The sequence below is a fragment of the Octopus sinensis genome, linkage group LG25 (assembly GCF_006345805.1).
Source record: "Octopus sinensis linkage group LG25, ASM634580v1, whole genome shotgun sequence".
In the NCBI taxonomy this organism is placed as follows: domain Eukaryota; kingdom Metazoa; phylum Mollusca; class Cephalopoda; order Octopoda; family Octopodidae; genus Octopus; species Octopus sinensis.
Window position 1 is genome coordinate 25,631,777 of NC_043021.1, and position 22,500 is coordinate 25,654,276.

Here is a 22,500-nt window from a genome sequence, read left to right on the forward strand (position 1 = left end):
TAACCATGGAAATGATGGCCCTGAAACACTCAGAACAAACAATCTACCTATAACAATGGACCTATGGAACCTGCACACTGACAGCATGATGAATCCAGAACCAGTTCTAACTGGAATGACCGGACAACCACTACGCAACCCTCGGTCACCAACGACGGCCACAAATAGGTGTCCTGCAGGCATGAATCTAATTGCACATTGGATAATCTTTGCATGATTTGTAATGCCCTGTGCACATGTGGTGAGGCCCTTATGCGTATGTTGGTGCCACAGCGGATTTTGTCAAGAATTGATATAGAAATCATGTTTCTATTTTGAAAGAACTGAACAAGAGACACATCAATGGTGAATTTTCTCTGGCAACTGAAAAGCAACAAGATTAAATATGAGATTTCATGGTCAATTATTAAACATGCAAAACGCTACAACACCCATTCTGGGACCAGTGGATTGTGCTCTGGAGAACTCCTATCAATTTTACTTCCTAGGGAAAAGGTCATTAATTAATCAACTGAATGGATTACACGTTGTTTACATGCCATGTAAGCCACCTTCAAATACTGCCACCCTGTAAACGCAGCACCGAACGGCCATAACCCACATTGAACAGTGAACACCATGTTACCATTCAATAAATTGCTCTGTGCTCATGGACAGGTGTGTGGGCTTTTGCCCAGGTGTTGTTTATTGTTCTGTGCTTGCATGTGTGTCTGAGTAGTCCGAGTGTGAGTATGTGCAATCTGTGTGTGCGTATGCATGTGTAGAGTCGACGTGTTTCTATATGCCTGTGTGTGTGCGTATGTATGTGCTGAGTGGAGATCTCTGGCATGTGATGAAGTGTGCGTGCGTATATCTGTGTATGAACGTGTGTCTATATAATTGTGTGAGTGTATAAGTGTGCTTGCCTGCAGACATGTGAGACTGTGGGTGTCATTGTACATTTGGAGTTGTATGTGTCCTGTGCTCTGTGTGTGTGGGTGGGGTGAGCATTGCATGAGGGGGGTGAGTGTACGTATGGTAGTGTTGATGTGATCTCTGTATTTGTCTGGGTGGGTGAATCTTCGTCCCCTTGAGGGATGTATCCATGTGTGTAGGTGTGTTTCTGTATGTGTGTACGGCTGTATGTGTGTGTGACTGACTGACACACATACATGTGGTGTGTGTTGGCGTGTGCCCACACGTATAACCATCTGTATGTCTTTGCATTGATTTAAACGTCTGAATGTGTGTGTCTGTCTGTCTGTCTAGCAGTTAAAATCTCTCAATACAGTGAAACTCAAAAAGTAAATCTCCCAGCTTAAAACCTTATTATCTCACCTGAAGAGTCTTCTATGCACCGTGCATCACATCTGGTATGATGGTATCGGTCCACGCCCACAAGGGAGCAGTGCACCGTGAAGATGAAACAATTGTTGTGGTAATATAAAACTTTTTTGTTGGTACATTCCATCTTCTCTTTTTATCTTTAATATACACCCAACTTCCATCCTGGAATTCCCAGAATTGTTTCAACGTTATTTGCTAAGTATTGCTGACGATGCCTGGTAGCCATAAGTGGTGAATGTGATCTGGGACTCATTCTGAAACAAGGTTTTCATAATGTGTTTAACATGTATTTTCTTAACCTTACATATATTCATATATATATATATATATATATATATATATATATATATGTATGTATGTGTGCATATATATATATTGGTAAAAACGGTAAGATAACAAAAGAAAGAAAGAGACCTCAATATTATGTAAATAGAGGAAATTTATCTATAAAATAATATGTTACATTACTCAATAGTCGAGATAAAACTCTGAGTTTCAGATGCCAAAGTGGAAATCCACAACACCATCTCTTCGGTTATCTGGCCATCTGAAAAAGCGTTTTTCAGATGGCCAGATAACCGAAGAGATGGTGTTGTGGATTTCCACTTTGGCATCTGAAACTCAGAGTTTTATCTCGACTATTAGAGTAATGTAACATATTATTTTATATATATATATATATATATATATATATATATATATATATGTATGTATGTATATATGTATATATGTATATATGTATATATGTATATATGTACATACATACATATATATATATACATGTGTGTATAAGCATGTATGTAAGACCACACACAGACACACACACACACATACAAGGGATACTGAAAAGTTCCTGGCTTTGAGGGTATTGCAATAAATAAATCCAAAATTTCACTGGTTTAATTTCCATCACAGAAGAAAACCTCCACAATATGTTAGGGATTATTATAATAAGTATTATTAATATGGTAAGAGAATGGAGAGTTGAGAATGTATCGTTAATTTATTTGTATCATAGTTTGAAGTTGAAGTTTAAATACAGATAAATTTTGAAAAAATACAAAAGAAACTCAAAAACCTACAAATGTTTCGATTCTGGCCCCTTAGCAATGCATAATTTGAAGCATTTTGGTGAAATCCAATGTTAAGAATTGTTTATCATTTTAAACTGTATGGGGCAGAATCTCTTCGGAGTTTTTTTTTTCTTTGTTTTTATAAAACAAAGATTTGATATTTATTGAAAGGATTCAAATCAAAAAATATATGTATGTATGCATGTATGTATGTATGTTTGTATGTATGTATGTATGTATGTATGTATGTGTGTGTGTGTGTATGTATGTATGTATGTATATGTATGTATGTATGTATGTATGTATGTATGTATGTCTGCCTGTATGTATGTATGTATGTATGTATTTATGTATGTGTGTGTGTGTATGTATGTATGTATGTATGTATGTATGTATGTATGTATGTATGTATGTATGTCTGCCTGTATGTATGTATGTCTGTATGTATGTATGTATGTATGTTTGTATGTATGTATGTATGTGTGTGTGTATGTCTGTATGTATGTATGTATGTGTGTGTGTATGTATGTATGTATGTATGTATGTATGTATGTATGTATGTGTGTGTGTGTGTGTGTGTGTGTGTGTGTGTATGTATGGATGTATGTATCTATCAATAATTATTTCAGCTTAGTTATATAACTGATATTCTATCCACCAAAATTATCAAGTGAACGGCACAAAATCACAGACGAGATGCTGACATCCCCAATGCGCCTTTCTGGTGTTGAGCAATTGGTTATAAATATATATTTACACCACACATACAACAACAACAACAATAGCAGCAGCAGCAGCAGCAACTGTTGAATTGCTCCCAAATTGGCTCCTTGTTTTTAAAATCCATCCAGGCATCATATTTTGCTTAAGATCAAACCTGGACCCTTTGTTAAACCTGGACCCTTTGTTCATCAGCCTCTTCTTCTTTTGCAGTGTCGAGATTTCCATCAACTGAATTTGACATCAGCACAGATTTGTACGTTCATCAAGAACGTCTCAGCTTGTCATGACAATTCTGCCTGGTTTCCATACAATGAACTTCTCTACTGTCAGTTTGCAGACTACATCGGTTGGGGAGCCTTCCTCTTGGTAAGTGACGGACTGATTTTTGCTTGTCTTATCTGTAAAAATTCTGAAAAACCACCGTCCCCACCACACAATCCCCCCACCAACCTGCAACATCCTTCCCAACCACCCCACCATCACCTTCAAATCAGAATATGTAGTATGGTCCTCCACTTCAGGGAGATTTGGTAGACATGAAGATATGGTTTGCTGGGAGGTGTGGTATATCTAAAGGTAGATTGTATTTGTAGGTATGATATATCTGGAGGTGTGGTTTATCTGGAAGTATGATTTACCTGGAAGTATGGTATGCCTGGAGGTATGGTATGCCTGGAGGTGTGGTTTATCTGAAGGTATGGTATGCCTGGAGGTATGGTTTATTTGGAAGTATGATTTATCTGGAGGTGTGGCATGCCTGGAGGTATGGTTTATTTGGAGGTATGGGCCTATGAGTTAAATCTAATCAAAGGGCTGACTTCCAACATGTCATAGGTTTACTCAGCCAGAGACTGCACAACAACAACAACAACGTCAGCTGCACCATCTTTATTTACTGCATAAAAGCAACTGCTTCCAAGAATATTTTCTCAACATCCAACACAATGACCAGGATATCTCCAAATCCAAGACTTACACCTTTGCAGACCATCGCTACCTTTTGTGTCCCTTCTAAAACATGGACATCACAAATCTGTCATCTTTGCTCTGCTAGCAGTGAAGGGGCAGGTGGCTTAGTGGTCAAGGGTGTTCAGATCATGATTGCATGGTCATGAGTTCAAATCCCAGAGGTGTGTTGTGTGCTTGAGCAAGACACATGTTGCTCCAGTCCACTCAACTGGCAAAAATGAGTTGTACTTGTATTTCAAAGGGGCCAACTTTGTCACATTCTGTGTTACACTGAATCTCTCCAAGAAATACGTTAAGGGAACATGCAGAATGCTCAGCTATTTGCACTTGAATTTCATGATCAGGCTGTTCTGTTGACTGAATCAACTGGAATCTTTGTCATCGTAACCGAAGGAGAGTCAGTAACTCTACCAGCATCAATGAATGCCTTTTCTCCTCTTTACTCTTTCCACCTCCATTTCACTCCCATCTTTTTCAATTCATATTCCAATCAGTGAATGTGGGTTCAGACACAAACATGCTTCTGCATAGTTTCCTTGCTGTTAGACATCAATATTTTGTCATCTCCCCTTTTGTGGTTAGAATGCCTCATGAAAGGTTTGCAAGATGGATCCTTAAAACCAGGCCCACCGACAGGAGGCCTAGATGTGAGATGGTGGGATAAGAATGTCCATCGCCTCAGATGGCCACACTTGGTGATCCAACCAGAAAGTCCAATGAGAGTTACTTCTAAAAGGTCCCTGCCAAGGTGCCTGACGATCCTGCCTCCAAGACTCTTCCAGGAATAGTGAGCTGCAAGAATTTATGTGTGGACCAATTCCCCACTTCTTCACTGAAATCATTCCTTCATTGTGTCTCATTTCGTCCTCCACCCCCACCAAACCTTTCCCACCATCTTCTCCATCTTATGAAAGTTTTTTTCTTGTTCGTTTAACAGGTTCTCTGGTGGTTGTTGTTGTTCTTGTTTTTGATGATCACTTCTGACCAATTGTAAGTGAAACGGTCTTCCTTATATATATGATTGAAATTAATCACCACTAATTACACTTATCGTTATTTTGTTGTCTCATAACTAAACAGTTTCTCTTCATGTTGAGGACATCATTCTCTGATTCAGTTTAGAAATGCCATCCATTATTGGATCGGTGAGTTACCATTGATGGTTGTGTCTTTCAAAATTCAGAAAGTAAAATACCTTTCTACTAATTAATCGTAAACAATATTCACTCTGAGGTGTGCACACAAATTTGAATTGTGCACACATTTTATCTTTCTTTGTAAAGTTTGTGCATATCCATACATGGTGTGCACATCAACGTGCTTAATCATTGTTTAAATTCTATCTTAAAATATTTCTGTGCAGACAATGCTGTGGCCATCTGGTCTTCACAGCTGAGGGAGATTTGGCTATTATTTTTTTAATACATCAATTGATTTATAGCAGAGGTGGGGAAACTTTTTTGTGCAGCAAGCAAAAATTTCCAAAGAAAAAGGTCTGTGGGCAGATCACAAGTTTTAATTTTATACCTGTGTAAACCTTGTATATATCTATGTATAATTCAAGACACATTAATAAAGGTAAGTTTAATGCATTAAATCAACAGGTAACATCTTCATTAATGCCGCCACTGAATTTATGATGTTTTTATTACTTATGAGGTATTCTATATTTTTCCAGCTAGAGTGTAGTCGGATCTCAAGGGGGAGGGGGTACAAACCTACCAATATGTGTTTTATAGTGAAAACAAAATTTCCGTTCAAATGGCAATCACCGGATGATTTTCTGTTCAAGTCTAACTGTTTTAAATCGCAGTGGAAACACGACCTTTGTCATAAATAAGCAAACGAATATTGTATAAATTTTAGGATTGAGAAATTTACTATATTTTGTACATACAAGTATACCAGGAGCAATAGAATGGGTACACGGGTGCAATTGCTTTATTGTGACTCCATTTGCTTTTTGCAGAATATTGTTGGGAGAATTATGCACAAGGCCATAATTACAGATTAAAGACCATTCAACAAGTCTGTCATCACTGCACACATAGTCGCACTTCTCTATGAACTTTATTCACAATCAGTGACGGGAGGTAGCTTAGTGGTTAGGGGATCTGGCTCACAATCGTCAGGTCGTGAGTTCAATTCCAAGTGGCACATTATGTCCTTGAGCAAGACACTTTATTTCACGTTGCTTCAGTCCATTCAACTGGCTAAAATGAGTGGTATCTGTATTTCAAAGGGGCCAGCCTTGTCCCCTTCTGTGTCACACTGAATCTCCCTGAGAACTACATTAAGGGTACACAGGCGCAGGAGTGGCTGTGTGGCAAGTAGCTTGCTAACCAACCACATGGTTCCGGGTTCAGTCCCACTGCGTGGCATCTTGGGCAAGTGTCTTCTACTATAGCCCCGGGCCGACCAATGCCTTGTGAGTGGATTTGGTAGACGGAAACTGAAAGAAGCCTGTCGTATATATGTATATATATATATATATATATATATGTGTGTGTGTGTGTTTGTGTGTCTGTGTTTGTCCCCCTAGCATTGCTTGACAACCGATGCTGGTGTGTTTACGTCCCCATCACTTAGCGGTTCGGCAAAAGAGACCGATAGAATAAGTACTGGGCTTACAAAGAATAAGTCCCGGGGTCGATTTGCTCGACTAAAGGCGGTGCTCCAGCATGGCCGCAGTCAAATGACTGAAACAAGTAAAAGAGTAAAAGAGTAAAGAGTAAAGAGTAGGTGTCTGTGGAGTACACAGCCACTTGCATGTTAATTTCACAAGTAGGCTGTTCCATTGATCGGATCAACCGGAACCCTCTTTGCTGAGTGTCAGTTGTTCACAATGAAATCGATTACCAAGACTTGCAAGTCCTGTTTCTTGGAACCCAAAAACTTATTAATTATCATTTAATAAAATACTGGGTCTTAATTATTCGATGCAAAGAACGTATATTTTAGTAGGGCAGGAGTTAGGAGATTATACAATTACTAAGGGGTCATTCAAATGGAATCTCACCTTTTTTTCTTGTTGGGTTCACAATCAGTCTTTTTTTTTTGTATTTTATTTTCATTTTTTATTTGGTGAGGAAGAAAGGGCAGTGCTGGTGACCTTTGCAGATTCTTCAATATCGGTAAGACTGATATTAATGGAACCTCTTGAACCATTGTCAGTAAAACCTTGAGGAAAAGACATGATCTGTAGAGGGAGAGTTCCAGAAGGCCAACATTCTGTAAAGGAAGTACTAGGTGACAGGGATTAAGGAGGGGCATGGTGGGATTGGACACAACATTGATGACGAGAAAAGAAGAGACAAATAGGTCAAGTGGAGCTGATATAAAATCCAAACAATTCTGAGAAAGAGAAGCCATTCTTTTACAGAAGTCATTTTTTAAATTTGACGAAAACACAAACAAACCATTTAATGATTTCTTCTTTTTTTTTTGTTGACAGTTTGTGTCAGTCATTGCAAGTAATTACACAAACTTTACACCTGTCTCAGAATATTGCCGTATCCTTAAACAAATTCTTTATTTCATATTCTGGTCTAAAGAACATCAAAAGTCTGAAGATGTTCCTACCTTTTGTTTTATTGATGAAGAGTGATTAAAATTTCAATCAGTTCAATAAAGAGATATTGTAAATATTGATATGATATGTTCTAATGTTGCTCTGATATAAACTAAAACATCCACTTGAAGCATGGCAATACTACAAGCATAACAAAATATTATTCTACATAACAATTGTATTTTACGTTACATAATGTTATACTGCACATAAAACTATATTGCATCGGGTATTACACAACACCTTATTGCATTATATAACAACAAATGACACACGACATGTTGTGTTCAAATAACAATGTGTTGTACAACAATATACTTATGTAATAATAGTATATTGCATTCCACAACAACATGCTTCACTTCAGTTCTGTACTAATTCTGTGTCTGTTGTTATTTTTGTTGTTGTCAATATTGCGTGGCTCAGGAGGCAGCAAAGATGGCAGAATCGTTAGAATGTCAGGTATAATGCTTAGCCATAATTCCACCTGTTTGTATGTTCTGAGTTCAAATTTTGCTAAGGTCAACTTTGCCTTTCTTCTTGGGGTCAATAAATTAAGTACCAGTTGAGCACTGGTGATGATGTAATCGACTTAACCCCTCTCCCAAATTTACTGGCCTTGGGCTAAAATTTGAAACCAATATTGTGTCTTAGTGTTGTTGTTTTTACTATTTTTGTTATTATCCACTTTTTCTCCTGTTGTCATTGCAACAGGAGAGCACAATACAGTAATTATAATTATCACACCTGTTGTTGTTACCTTAACTCCGCAAACTCAGGGTGTCACCTTTCTGGCATTTGGAAATGGTGCCCCAGACATATTTTCTTCCATTGCAGCTGTGAAAAACGCCAAACATGGCGATGCCAGTTTAGCGTTTGGTGCCTTATTTGGTGAGTCAATGTCATTTCTTTTCTTTGTTTGATCCTTTAACTTGATGCTCTTTGACTGTTCTCGTCTTGTTTATGCTCTTCTCTGCCCGTTCCCAGTCTGCTTCTTGCTGCCATAGATGTCTGCCAGCACCCAACAAACACATCAGATAATATAAATCTAATACTCTGGGTGCAGCTGAACTCAGTCAATTTCAATTGTACAACTGCTCGCTGCTTCTGTGTCTCGGCCACCTTTATCAGCTGCTCTCTCACCACTCCACTCCTCCATGTCAGGCTCTTGATAGGTCATTAAAGTAGGTGTTGAACTGCCATCCTCTTCCGCCCACTCACCTCCTAGAAACAGTCTGACAAAGTGTTATTCAAAAGTTGGACACATTTGAGAATAAATAAACCTGTGCACAAAGATGAGACAAAAAAAAAGGATATACATGAAATGATTTTTCTTTTTTTTTGAAACAGTGGATCTTGAAGCACATTGCATAAAGCTATAAACAACAGCATGCACATATTGGGCTGGAAAACCCTTTTTGATAGAAAAAGTCAAAGGCTGCTCATTGAGCTTGAACCCACATCCCCTGCAGCATGACAGGCATTCTGCCAATGGACCAAAGTATTCTTTTGAATTTCTTTATCCATTTCAGAAATGTTATTCTTACCAGCAAGAACTCTATATTGTTGATGTCTCAACTTTTTCTATCCAAAAGGAATTTTCTACCCAATATATACATGCTATTGCTTGTAGCTTTATGTGATGTGCATTGAGATCCACTATTCCAAAACAATTATTTCCCATTCACTTAAAATTTTATAAAATTCTTACAATGTCACTGATTTGTGTGTCTATCCTGTTGTATTCCATTCTTAATATGTTCTGGCAAACATGAATATGGGGCTGAAGTGGGCCAGAAGTACACGGTGAGTGACATCACACAAACAGCCAAGGGGCCTTGCCAGAAGGAGCGGTAGAGGTCATGTAATGGAAGGACGGATGAGCATGGGCTTCTCTTGCTTTGGGGCTGTCACTTGGGACAGACATGGTGGCCATGTCAGTTAAGGGAATTTGCCATTAGCTTCTGGCTGGAGGTCAGTAGGTAGGGCCCTATGGATATATCCTAGCTAGAAAGGATCATTGATGTGAGTGGACCCGCAAGATGGATGAATTATGCCTTTTTCCCCCATATCACAATGAATTTGCTAATCCTGAAAGCAGAATCCATTCCCCAAAGATAAAACACAACAGCAGTTGACAGATCCATATTCAAATTTACCAAAACATAAAATGAATGAATATATACATATTGAACATATTTGCCTGGGCTTGAATAGGCCACATCGATTGGGGTTTAGCCAAATACAAACGTATTTAATGCTGTGGTCACTAAATACAAAGCAGTTTGTCAGGTGAAAAAGGTTACGGAGTAGAATCACAGAAGGTTTGGCTGAAAAATGGATCTATGAATGAATGAGACCCAAAACCTAATTAGAACTATATCCAACCCCCTTTTCCACCTGTATTAATTCTTCTGTCAAATTCTTCATCACCAGAACATCGGTCCTTATTCTCTGCTCATGTCTTTCCTGTTTCATCCTTTAGCATTTAGATGGCTTTCTCAGTTGTGATGCTTGTTTATTTGCATTGTTCTCAACCGTGCATCATCTTATTGCTTCAAGTCTTCAACGATGTGATTGTTTATTTTTAGAATGACATTGCAGGGTAGGTGAGAGAGGTTGGATCTGGCCAGTTTTAACGTAAAACAAGTAGAGTATTTGAGCTGGATGTGGCCAGTTAAATGCTGGAGGTTGAAGCAGAACCTGAATGCGATTGTCTTCGCCACAGTCGAAGGGGCTGCAAAGGGTCATAGGCTTTGCAAGACACCGAATAATGGTAGAATAGAACCATTGCAGATGGATAACAGGCAGTTTAGATTTTATCTGATTAGTGAGAAGATTATTGTTGGTAATATTTGCTGAATGTCAAACTGTGAGATTTTTTGTGTGAACTTATTGTTTTGTTGGCAAAGAGAGAAGATAGGAGGACAACGGAGCAAAAGTCAAACTCTTCTATTGTAAGAATAACAAGAGTTCAATGGGTGTTGAAGATAGTGATTGAGGGGAAGGGGTGGTGGTGGTGGCTATGGTGATGGTGGTGGTGGCTATGGTGATGGTGGTGGTGGCTATGGTGATGGTGGTGGCAGTGGTGATGATGGTAGTAGTGCTGGTGCTGGTGATGTTGCTTAAGCTTTCTGAGCCATTCAGGGGTGGGGGGTGGGGGTGGCAACTGTGCAAGTCATGTGTTTGTGGAGGATCCAAACCACAGGACTGCTCTGTGACCATTTTCAGAGAAGTATTCATTTCATTACGCAAAACTTATGGCGGTGCCCCAGCATGGACACAGCTCAAGAGCTGAAACTAGAAAACATAAACATAAATAAATAAACATATTTGCATCAATATGTATGCTTAGCATATTATAATACAATTCTATATTCACAAATTAATGCAAATAAAGAAAGCTAAAGCATCAAATTACCCAAACATCATGGCTTCATCTATGATTCAACTCTAAACATAAACACAAGCTACCCTTTATCTTTACAATGTACGGAAGACCTAGAATTGTACAAGATTGGAGAAATTTGGTTAGGCAAAAGAAACCAAGTGAAAAGGCTAGTACTAGGGTGCTATTTATATGTGTGTGTATATATGTATGAACAAAAGATGAAGACGGGTGTGTAAACAACAAACAAATGTATTGGGAAGTGAGAAAGTGATGGTGACATATATATATATATATATATATATATATATATACAGTAATCCCTCGACTATCGTGGGTGTTATGTTCTAAAACTCCCTGGAATAGGTGAAAATCTGCCAAGTAGAAACAGTACTGCACTATTTTAAAAAATTATTTTTATAATTTGTATATATTTCTTTTATTATAAATGCAAAACAACACAACGGAGGAATCGGAGTAAGCTAAAACAATAAACCATGATATGGTGAGGGATTACTGCATATGTATATACATTCATCTTCTCACACGGCCTTAGACTCAACTTAGAGGCCTACATCAACTGCCTGGAGAAGGTAGTGCTTCCCTGGGTCAAGAGGGTAGCGGCTGGAAAAACTTATGTCTGACAACAGGACTCTACACCATGCCACTTAAGCAAGAGAACCCAGTCATAGTTGTCAGACAATTTCTGTGACCACATTACCCCTAACATCTGACCACCTAACTCCCCAGACTGTAACCCCTTGATCATTATGTGTGGGGATCAGTTGAGCAAGAGACCAATAAAACTCCTTGTAACACCAAAGATGAACTGAAAGCAAGGATTATGGCAGCATTCACCAACTTAAACAAGGAGACCATCAAGAAGAGCTATAGGAGATTCTGAAGTCCTCTGGAGGCCAGGGTCGAAGCCAATGGCAATTTCTTTTAATAAATTTACTCTTTAGTATTTCAAGATATTTTTATGTAATTTTGGTAAATATATCAGTTAAAATGAGATGCAAGTGTTATTTTCATTTTTGAGTAATTTAGATGACAGTTTATTCACAACACCTTGTATGTACACACACACACACACACACACACACACAGGGGACGTTAAATGATGATGATGATGATGATTATATGGTCAGTGGATCATATATCTGAAAAAGAAGTGGACTCTAAAGCATAAAGCAGTCCTGTATGTCCATGCAGTTAAATATGTGTCCAGTGATAGATTGACCAATGGTTTCACATCCATGAAGCACTTGGATATATATCAATGTATAATATATGTGTATGCAGGTATTTGTAGGTATGTATGTAATTATGTGTTGGAAGCATATGGCTTTGTGCTTATGGTGTTACACTCATGAGCAAAAGATTGTGGTTTCAATTACTGGACTGGGCAATACATTATGTTCTTGAACAAAACACTTTATTTCATGTTGCTCCAGTCCACTCAGCTAACAAGAAGGAGTAACCCAGGCATCCTGTCAGGGGGTGTGGAATATACACACCACAAAATCCAGGAAACTCATTATGAGCCTAACGCTCAGGAAGGACCTTTGATCCTTTATATAGCTCTAGCCACTAAACCTTTTCTATTTTCTCTCCTTGTTTATTTCTGTGTTCCTTTCTGTCGAAGAGCGTAGGCTCAAATCAAAGGTTTGATTTTTACCACTGTCAGTACATGTCCTCAGATTGACACCCAAACACTCTGAAATGTTCGTATTGGAGCTTCCAGTGTGAATTCCAAGCAGTACAGCATGTCATTTCTGGCAGAGTGAATTGCATCATGGTGCTGTTTTTCTCACAGATGGTGCCCAACCGACCCTACTATACTGTGTAGTCAACAAAATCAAAAACAAACAATGCCCATGGGTGAAATTAAAAAAATAAAATGGCAACAATTTACCCATCACATCCTGTATACATAATGGCTTTCTATCATTATTTATAGACATGTTCAATTTGAAATTTATGTCCTGGTATTATTTGTTTCTAGGTGCTGGTCTGTTTGTCACAACAGTCGTTGCTGGGATCATTTCAATAATAAAACCCTTCAAATTAATGGAAAGACCCTTCCTAAGAGATGTCATCTTCTACATGGTAACACTGTTTTTTGCCTTTTATGTTCTCTGGAAAAAAACCATCACAAAATTTGAATGCATTGGTAAGTCTGAAGATTTCCTTCAAGTATAATCTTCATGGGTTTCTCTCCCATTACACACACTCACACACACACACACACCCATACACATGCTAATAAAACTTGTTCAATGGTTGGATTGTAATCAACCAAAGCAGCCCTCATCCCCACCTCCCACCCCTGCCAGATTGGTCTGGTTTTTTGGTTCTTGCTGGAAACCCAACAAGTAAGGGACAAAATCCATGAAAAGCATGCCTGGACCCTGCATGGGTTCAACGGTGATGTTGTTATAAGATGTGGGAACAGAAATAGTGGAGATCATTGTAAAGCGGGATGTGGTGATGGTGGCAGCGATGGTGTTGGCAGTAGTGGTGGTGGTGGTGGTGTCATGTTCCTTTCAAGTTGTCACTGGTGCACATTGCATTATTGTTCCTTACAGTTGCGTGTCCATCTTGCAGAAACCACTCTGTCCCTATCTTTACTCTAAAACTGATTTTTACAGAGCAATTGAAGTTGCTGGCATGAATTTTGAGTGTAGCTTCATCGAGCATACACCCCCACCCCACATACACACACAGATATGTATGGAGGTATTTGTGTATATGTACACATATGTTATTCAGTTCATTGTGCATTTAGTATTTCATATACATATATATATATATATATATATATATATATATATATATACAGTAATCCCTCGACTATCGTGGGTGTTATGTTCTAAAACTCCCTGGAATAGGTGAAAATTTGCCAAGTAGAAACAGTAATGCACTATTTAAAAAAAATATTTTTATAATTTGTATATATTTCTTTTATTATAAATGCAAAACAACACAACGGAGGAATCGGAGTAAGCTAAAACAATAAACCACAATATGGTGAGGGATTACTGCATATGTATGTATATATAAGGAGAGAGAGAGAGAGAGAGAGAGAGAAGTGGTGAGGTGGATAATCCTATCCAGGCTCATATCAAGCCTTGCTGTGTTGATCTCCCTTACAACTTCCTTAACAGCATTGGTAAGGGTTTTTCTTAGAAGTGAGGAGGCGCAATGGCCCAGTGGTTAGGGCAGCGGACTCGCGGTCGTAGGATCGTGGTTTCGATTCCCAGACCAGGCGTTGTGAGTGTTTATTGAGCGAAAACACCTAAAAGCTCCACGAGGTTCCGGCAGGGGATGGTGGTGATCCCTGCTGTACTCTTTCACCACAACTTTCTCTCACTCTTACTTCCTGTTTCTGTTGTACCTGTATTTCAAAGGGCCGGCCTTGTCACTCTCTGTGTCACGCTGAATATCCCCGAGAACTATGTTAAGGGTACACGTGTCTGTGGAGTGCTCAGCCACTTACACGTTAATTTCACGAGCAGGCTGTTCCGTTGATTCGGATCAACTGGGACCCTCATCGTCGTAACCGACGGAGAGCTTCCTTTCCTCTTAGAAGTGACTTTCAATGCTGGTCAGTGGTCACTGGTCAGTGGTCAGTGGTCAGTGGTCAGCATAATTTGCACAAGAGGGACATAGCTGACAATGGCAATTAATTAGTTACTTAATTTTGCAAAATCATTGTGTAGTGCAAGATTCATCAATTAAGGGATATAATTAGACAGGGTATGCACTGCTGTGCAAATCCAGACTCACCAGTTTAGCTACACAAATATCAACTAAACAGAAATCTCCCCCTCTCTCTCTCTCCCATGTACACCCATATTTCTGCTCTCTCTCTCTCTCTCTCTCTCTCTCTCTCTCCCATACATGCATCTGTGCATCTATTTCCTCTCCCCCATACACACTCATATGTACTCTCCCTCTCTCACTCACACTCTCTCTGTTTTTCTCTTACGTCTACTTTCCTCTCTTTCTCTTTGCTTTCTTATTCCAGGTTTCATCCTGCTCTACGTAACGTACACCTGTATCGTCATCATCAGCCGCTACATCTACGTTTGGCTGAAAAAGGAGGAGAAATGTCCATGTAAGTTGAATACACGCAGTCTGCGACACAAAACTAAAAAACCCAAAAATGAGAAAACCTCAAAATCCCAAAAAATCCCTCATCCCTTTTCTTTCTACCTAAATCAGAAGTTTAATGTTATAAAAATAAACTGGGGTAGGGGAACATTGAGGTACTGGGGCATTGGGGTACTGGGGCATTGGGGTGCTGGGGCATTGGGGTGCTGGAGCATTGGGGTGCTGGGGCATTAGGGTACTGGGGCATTGGGGTACTGGAACATTGGGGTGCTGGGGCATTGGGGTACTGGAACATTGGAGTGCTGGAGCATTGGGGTACTGGAACATTGGGGTGCTGGGGCATTGGGGTACTGAGGCACTGGGGTAGTGGAACTTCCTTTGAGATCCGTTATGTGTTTAATGTCGCAACTTAAACTCCCTTAATAGGGAACAGGTTGAAAGGAGAGACATTTACTCAGTGACTTATAACTAGTAATACTACAAAGTATAGTGGTGACCAAACCATTACACTTGGAAGGAGAAGCAGACTGGATTAGGATAATCTATGTGGAGCTTTAAATTCTACAGAAACGGTTGTACATTTAATTATAGAATATATCTAAATAGAAAAGACAGGTTTATGTCCTAAACCTTATGATATTAGGTCTGACAATCACAAAAGGTGAGACAGCTTATGATATTATGTTTCCCAATCATAAAAAGTGAGACAGCTTATGACCCTAACAAGGGTCAGGAGAGGAAGTTCAACCGGAAACCAATTTACTACTATTTATCTTTTACTTGTTTCAGTCATTGGACTGCGACCATGCTGGGGCACTGCCTTGAAGGGTTTTGTCAAACAAACCTCTTAACCACCCGGCCATGCCTAGGTTAAACGAAATTATTTTCAAGATTAGCTGCTGCTGCTGTCAGTGATGATGATGAGCAAGTTTGTTGCTAATGTTGCACTCAATAGCTTTATCATTATTATTATTATTATTATTATTATTATTATTATTATTATTATTATTATTATGAGGGCAGTGAGCTGAGAGAATTCTTAGCACATTGGACAAATGCTTAGCAGTATTTTGCAGGTTGCTACATTTTGAGTTCAAATTCCACCGAGGTTGACTTTGCCTTTCATTGATAAATCAAGTACCAGGGAAATACTGGGGTTGATGTATTCAACCTGTCCCCTCCTCACAAGTGTCAGGCCTTGTGCCTTTAGTGGAAAGGATTATTATTATTATTACTGTTGTTGTTGTTGTTGTTGTTGTAATACCCTTTCCACCCGGGTGTCAGCTTCATATTTGTAGCCATCTTCTTCATCCTTTTCTTGCAGTACTTGACTCCGATGATTCCTCAACCCAGTCTGAAAACTCAGAGAAAAACATCAAAGAGTTCTGTAAAGCTGTCAACAATACAGAAATAAGTGGGAGCACTAGTGGTACGTGTGGCACCGACGAGCGTTTGATATTGTTGTTGCTGGTCTTTTGTTCTTTTTTATCATTTACTTGTTCCGGTCATTGACAGCGTGGCCATACTGGGGCCACACTGTCCTGAGGCATTTAGTTGGACAAATTGACAACAGTATTTGTCTTTTTTTATTTTCTTGAGTCTGGACCTTTTTCTGTTAGTCTCCTTTAGTCAAACTGTTGTGTTTTGGAGAACATAAACAAACCAACACCGGTTCCCAAGTCATGGGTGGGGACAAACGCAAGCAGAAAGACATACATACACACATACATACTAACTTCAGCAATGTAACCACACACATGTTGTTGGTTATTTTTTTAAACTTCTGTGGACTTTTCCCTTTCTCCTCGCTGATGAAGAGCTTTGCTCAAAACATCAAAAACTCTCTCTTTTTACCAAGCATCAAATTTATACATTTCTTGCGCACGTTCTCTTGTTGTTTGTTAGTTTTAATGTTCATTTATTCGATTTGACTGTGTGTATGTATATATATATATATGTATATATATACACATATACATATGTATGTGTGTGTATATATATATATATGATGATAGTATATACACACACATACATATGTATGTATGTATATATATATATATATATATATATATATACATATACAATTCATAAATAAGGGAAAACGAAAAAATTTCTAATGCCAAATATGCCGAAAAATTGGACATATTGTCCATTAACCATATAATTTTTTCACAATATGCATGCTACTCGAAAAAAGGTCGAAAGAAATTTCTAAAAAATTCCATTATTACCATATCGGACCGATTTCAGGGTTAGCTCATAACAGCCCTCCCTTCGTCAGTGATACATGTGGCAAAAGAAATAAATGAGATACTTACTCATACCCATGGAATAAATTTAACCTTTAAAGGTATTTTTTAATATGCTGGCCATTGATAAAATTTTTTTTGAAAATAATTTTTTTTCGAAAGAAATTTTATCCTACATTAGATATATATATATATATATTATTTACACATTTATACACATATGTGTGTTTGTGTATGTAGTATTCATATATATGTATGTATGTTTGTATACATACATACATACATACATACATACATACATACATACATACATACATACATACATACATATATACATACACATACACGCATGTATATATGGTCGGCTTTCACATAATCTTTGCCCACCAAATTTTCTCACAAGTTATTGATCAACTCAGGACCCAAGTAAAAGTCATTTGCCCAAGATGCCATGCAGTGGGACTGAACCCAAAACCGCATGGTTGCAAGTGAGCTCTTTAAGCACACAGTCACCTCTGTTGCTTAAGCTTTTGATAATGACCTGCTTTTGCCAATTATATATAAATAACTAGGCACTGAAATAACAATGGATGGAGACTGCATTCATGAAATAAATACAGGAATCAGCAAAGCCAAGAAATCATTCGTTAGGTTGAACTCAATATGGAAATCTTCAATACTCAGCAAGAGCAGAGGAATACGATTTCACAAAAGCAACATCCTTAGCATCCTCCTCTGTGGATCCGAATGTTGTAAAACAACCAAAACTAGGGAAAAGAAATTGGAGGGGGTTTCAAAATAAATGTTTACAAAAAACTTGGAAGGTCTACAGGCCGAACATGGTCTCAAATAGCCAACTGCACAGCAAGGCTACCGTGAAACCAATAAGAGAAACTATTGAAATAAGGAGATGGAAATGGCTGGGTCGAGATTGTCGCTATGAACCAAACTCAGTTGTCAGGATCCATTTGCAATGGGTTCCACAAAATAAAAGAAGAGGGGACGTGGCAGAGAACAATAACAAAAGATCTTAAAAGCAGAGGGTCAACAATGGAAGAATCTGTCAAGGACTCTTTCAGTGTTAGAAGGTGGAATGATCTTGCTGTCAGCTCAAGTGCCACAAGGGACAACGAGAACCGAATGAATGAATGAATAGAGATAACTGTGTTCCTAACTTGCTTCATAAAAGATGTGTAAAGGTACAGCCTTGATTGCAGGTGTTACGAACATCCCGATATGGATTGCTTCTTAGATTATTTTATGATCCAAATGGAGTTTGGTGTTTAACAGCAGACAATGATCGTAGAACACAACGGTGAGAATTGAATCAAGAAACACAGAAAAGATGCAGGGAAAGATTAGAGGAAAGGGCAAAGAGGAAGAAATAGGAATTAAGAATGAAGAGAGAGGAATCAGAAACAACGAGAAGAAAGGAATGGAACTGATGCAAAGAAATGGGAGAAGAATGTGTCGTATGATGAGCAACAAAACTGAAGCTAATGGGGAAATAATGAGAATTGTTAATCATGGAAGAAGTGAAAATATGAACAATGAAGACAAGCAAGAAAATTTTGTAGAAACCAGAATGAGAAAACGGAGAGAGAAAATGATTGAAGAGAATGGACAAGATTTCCAAAAATTAATCAAAGAGTACGAAAGAAATGACAGAATCTTATTATGGAATGTGGTGATGTCTAATGCTGACGCTGTACCACAAAATGGGTTGCAGAGGAATTTCCATGGAGACTGCTTGTTGTTATTATTGTTGTTGTTGCTGGTGTCACTCTCCAAATCGGTTGATTCCAATATAAAATTAATGTAATTTCTCTACAGCATCACACAACTTGTTCCCACACTTTCCTTTCTCCCACAAAATCCAAATTCAATTTCATATCCATGGGGTCACTGACCTAACCCCTTCAGCCATAAACACGTCCTCCTTTTCTTTTCTTTCCCGTCACCCCAGGGAAATTCACTGGTTTCTATTTCGATATTTCAGATAAGGAAGAACTCCTCAGTGATGATGAAGATCATAACTGTTTCCAAGATTTTCTCAGGGCTATAAACCCCATGGAATATTGTGACTACGCAGAGGCTCCGTGGTACTGGAAAGCTTTTTACATTATAAAGGTACTTTAGGGGATTCTTTCTTTCTTTTTCAAACAGTTTACATAATTATGTTTAGTGAACTGCAAAATTAACACTAGCGTAGCCAGTGGTGGTGGGGTAAGTAAGGGTGGCCAACCCCACCCAGGCGGCACTTTTAAATGGGTGGCACTTTTGGGTCTGCTGTAGGCAATATGTGTTTTTCGTGGGGTCTGGGGCTGGCAAAAGGAAAGGGTCACCCCAGGTGGCACACACTCTAGCTATGCTAGTGGAAGTTAATAATAAAAATAACCCTTTCTACTAAAAGCAGAAGACCTGTAATTTTGTGGAAAGGGTTTAGTTGCTTGCATCAACCCCAGTGTTTCACTGGTCCTTTTATTTTTCTGACGCTGATAGGAAGAAAAGCAAAGTCAACCTCGGTAAAATTTTAACTCAGAATGTAAAGACGGACAAAATGCCACAAAGCTTTTTTCCCAGCATGCTAATGATTCTGCCAACTCACTGCCTTTATGATGATGATGATGATGATGATGATGATGATGATAGTGATGGCCCCTCCCATTGAAGATGATGTAGGAGTGTTGAGCTTTTGCTGAACAGGTGAATCGTGTATCGCACACATCAGGTGTTGAAGTGATTGCAGAGCAATGCAAGATGAAGTGTTTTGCTCAAGAAACAAACACACCGCCCAGTCTAGGAATTGAAACCATGATCTCGCGATCCTGAGTGCAACACCCTAACCACTAGGCCAGAGTAGTAGTAGTAGTAGTAGTAGTAGTAGTAGTAGTAGTAGTAGTAGTAGTAGTCCTTTCTTCTATAAGCACAAGGCCTGAAATCTTGGGGGAGAGGCGATAGTCAGTTACATCGACCCCCAGTACTTGACTGGTACTTTTTTCATTGACCCCCAAAAGGATGAAAACAAAGTTGACCCTGGCAGAATTTGAACTCAGAATGTGAAGATCCCCAAGAAATGTGGCTTAGCATTTCTTTCCAACATTGCTAACAATTCTTCCAACTCACCAACAACCTCAATAATAGTTTCTAATTTCGGCACCAAGCCAGCAACTTTTAAGGGAGGGGGTTATTTGATGTCACTGACCCCAATTTTGATGGTGATGATGGTGATGTTGTTGATGATGATGATGATGATGATGATGACAATGATATGATAGTAGTGGTGGTGGTGGTGGTGGTGGTGGTGGTGGTGGTGATAGTAGTAGTGGTGGTGGTGGTGGTGGTGGTGCTGGTGGTGCTGGTGGTGGTGGTGGTGGTTGTAGTGGTGGTGGTGGTGGTGGTGGTGGTGGTGGTGGTGGTGGTGGTGGTGGTGGTGATGATGATGAAGTCAATGACAAGGAGGAGGTGGGGAAGAAGGGGAAGAGAAGGGGCAGAGGCAGGTGGGGAGGAGAAGGAAGAGATTTCTTTATTTTTTTCCTTGATGACTGTTTGCCTTTATTTCGTTGTTGTTGTTGTTATTGTTGTTGCAGGCTCCTTTGTTATTTATTCAACTCCTGACCATTCCCCTAATAAGTTACGAAAGACCTAACAAGGGATGGAACCGGCATTTAAATTCCTTGCATCTCATCACAGGATCCTTGTTCTTTGTGTTGGCCACTAATCGTGAGTATAACCGAAAATGTTTCTTCTTCTTCTTCTTCTTTCATTATTATTACATAACTGTTAGAATGCTGGGCAAAATGTTCTGAGTTCAAATTCTGCTGAGGTCAACTTTGCTTTTCATCCTCCATGGTCGATAAATTAAGTACCAGTGAAACACTGGGGTTGATGTAATCGACTAGTCCCCTCTCCACAAAATTTCAGGCCTTGTCCCTTCAGCAGAAAGGATTATTATTATTATTATTATTATTATTATTATTATTATTATTATTATTATTATTATTATTATTAAGATGGTGGCATGCTGGAAAAACTGTTAGCTTTCTGGGCAAAATGCTAAGCTGGATTTTGTCCATCTTTACGTTCTGAGTTCAAATACCACTATGGTCAACTTTGCCTTTCATCCTTTTGGGGTCAATAAAATAAGCACCAGTTGTGTACTGGGGCTGATGTTATTAACTTAGCCCCTTTCACAAAGTTTCAGACTCTGTGCCTACAGTAGAAAGGATTCAGAAGTTTGCTTCCCAACCATGAGGTCTTGGGTTCAGTCCCACTGTGTGACACCTTAGGCAAGTGTCTTCTATTAGAACCCTAGGCCAACCAAAGTCATGTGTGTGGATTTGGTAGACGGAAACTGAAAGAAGCCATTTGTATATTACACACACACACACACAAACATGTGTGTGTGTGTGTGTGTGTGCGTGTGTGTGTACATGCGTGTGTGTGTGCGTATGTGTGTGTGTGTGTGTGTGTGTGTGATTGTCTCTCCACTTACATCTTTTGCTGCATAGTAAACTTCTCGCTATTTATAGCTGGAAGACCTAATACCTCTTCCAGGCTGACCAATTCCACACTTCATAAAAGACGAAATCTTCAAGAGTGAACCACCAAAATTAGTGGGAAAATTTCATTTCATTTCAAACGACTGGATTTAAAGAACATTTCACTGCTATTATCTGAAGGTTTGTTACAAACCCCAATATTCATGAAACAAATTTGCAGTCCTAAACAGGATCCCTCAAATGCCTCATAAATCTTAAACAGGCAAGACAACAATAGGGGCCCCACATAACATACCCCCAAGCCTGATTCTGTATGTTGCCCACAAATTCATTGCCATTTATTGTGTTACATTCTGGACACTAAACTGTCGTTGGTCAAGCTTTTTCTTTTCTTGTTTCAGTCCATCACTCATACATCGGTCATCTGCCAGTGCTGGTCTTAGCACTGCTGATCGGGTCCGTCCTGGCAGCCATCGTTTTCTTCACGTCTTCCTATACACCCCCAAACTATTACCCAGTAAGTAGATATTTATGTTCAGTATTTTGTGACAAGTGCTGTACACTTGATACAACCAGTCAA

The 22,500-nt window shown here is 39.0% G+C and overlaps 1 protein-coding gene across 6 annotated transcripts in view; it reads left to right on the top strand.

Moving 5' to 3' along the window:
- LOC115224333 (mitochondrial sodium/calcium exchanger protein) overlaps positions 1-22,500 on the top strand; it is an 81,398-nt gene that overhangs the window by 26,090 nt on the left and 32,808 nt on the right. For all 6 annotated transcript variants that reach the window (XR_005003797.1, XM_029795202.2, XM_036513261.1 and 3 more), the window contains exons 2-11: positions 3,333-3,488; positions 5,029-5,081; positions 7,546-7,603; positions 8,442-8,553; positions 13,059-13,226; positions 15,084-15,173; positions 16,494-16,598; positions 19,418-19,548; positions 21,009-21,141; positions 22,322-22,437. Coding sequence is in view for 5 of the 6 variants with exons in the window: in XM_029795202.2 (XP_029651062.1) it covers positions 3,333-3,488; positions 5,029-5,081; positions 7,546-7,603; positions 8,442-8,553; positions 13,059-13,226; positions 15,084-15,173; positions 16,494-16,598; positions 19,418-19,548; positions 21,009-21,141; positions 22,322-22,437 (1,122 nt within the window). In the remaining variant the exon portion in view is untranslated. The remainder of the gene's footprint in view (positions 1-3,332; positions 3,489-5,028; positions 5,082-7,545; positions 7,604-8,441; positions 8,554-13,058; positions 13,227-15,083; positions 15,174-16,493; positions 16,599-19,417; positions 19,549-21,008; positions 21,142-22,321; positions 22,438-22,500) is intronic.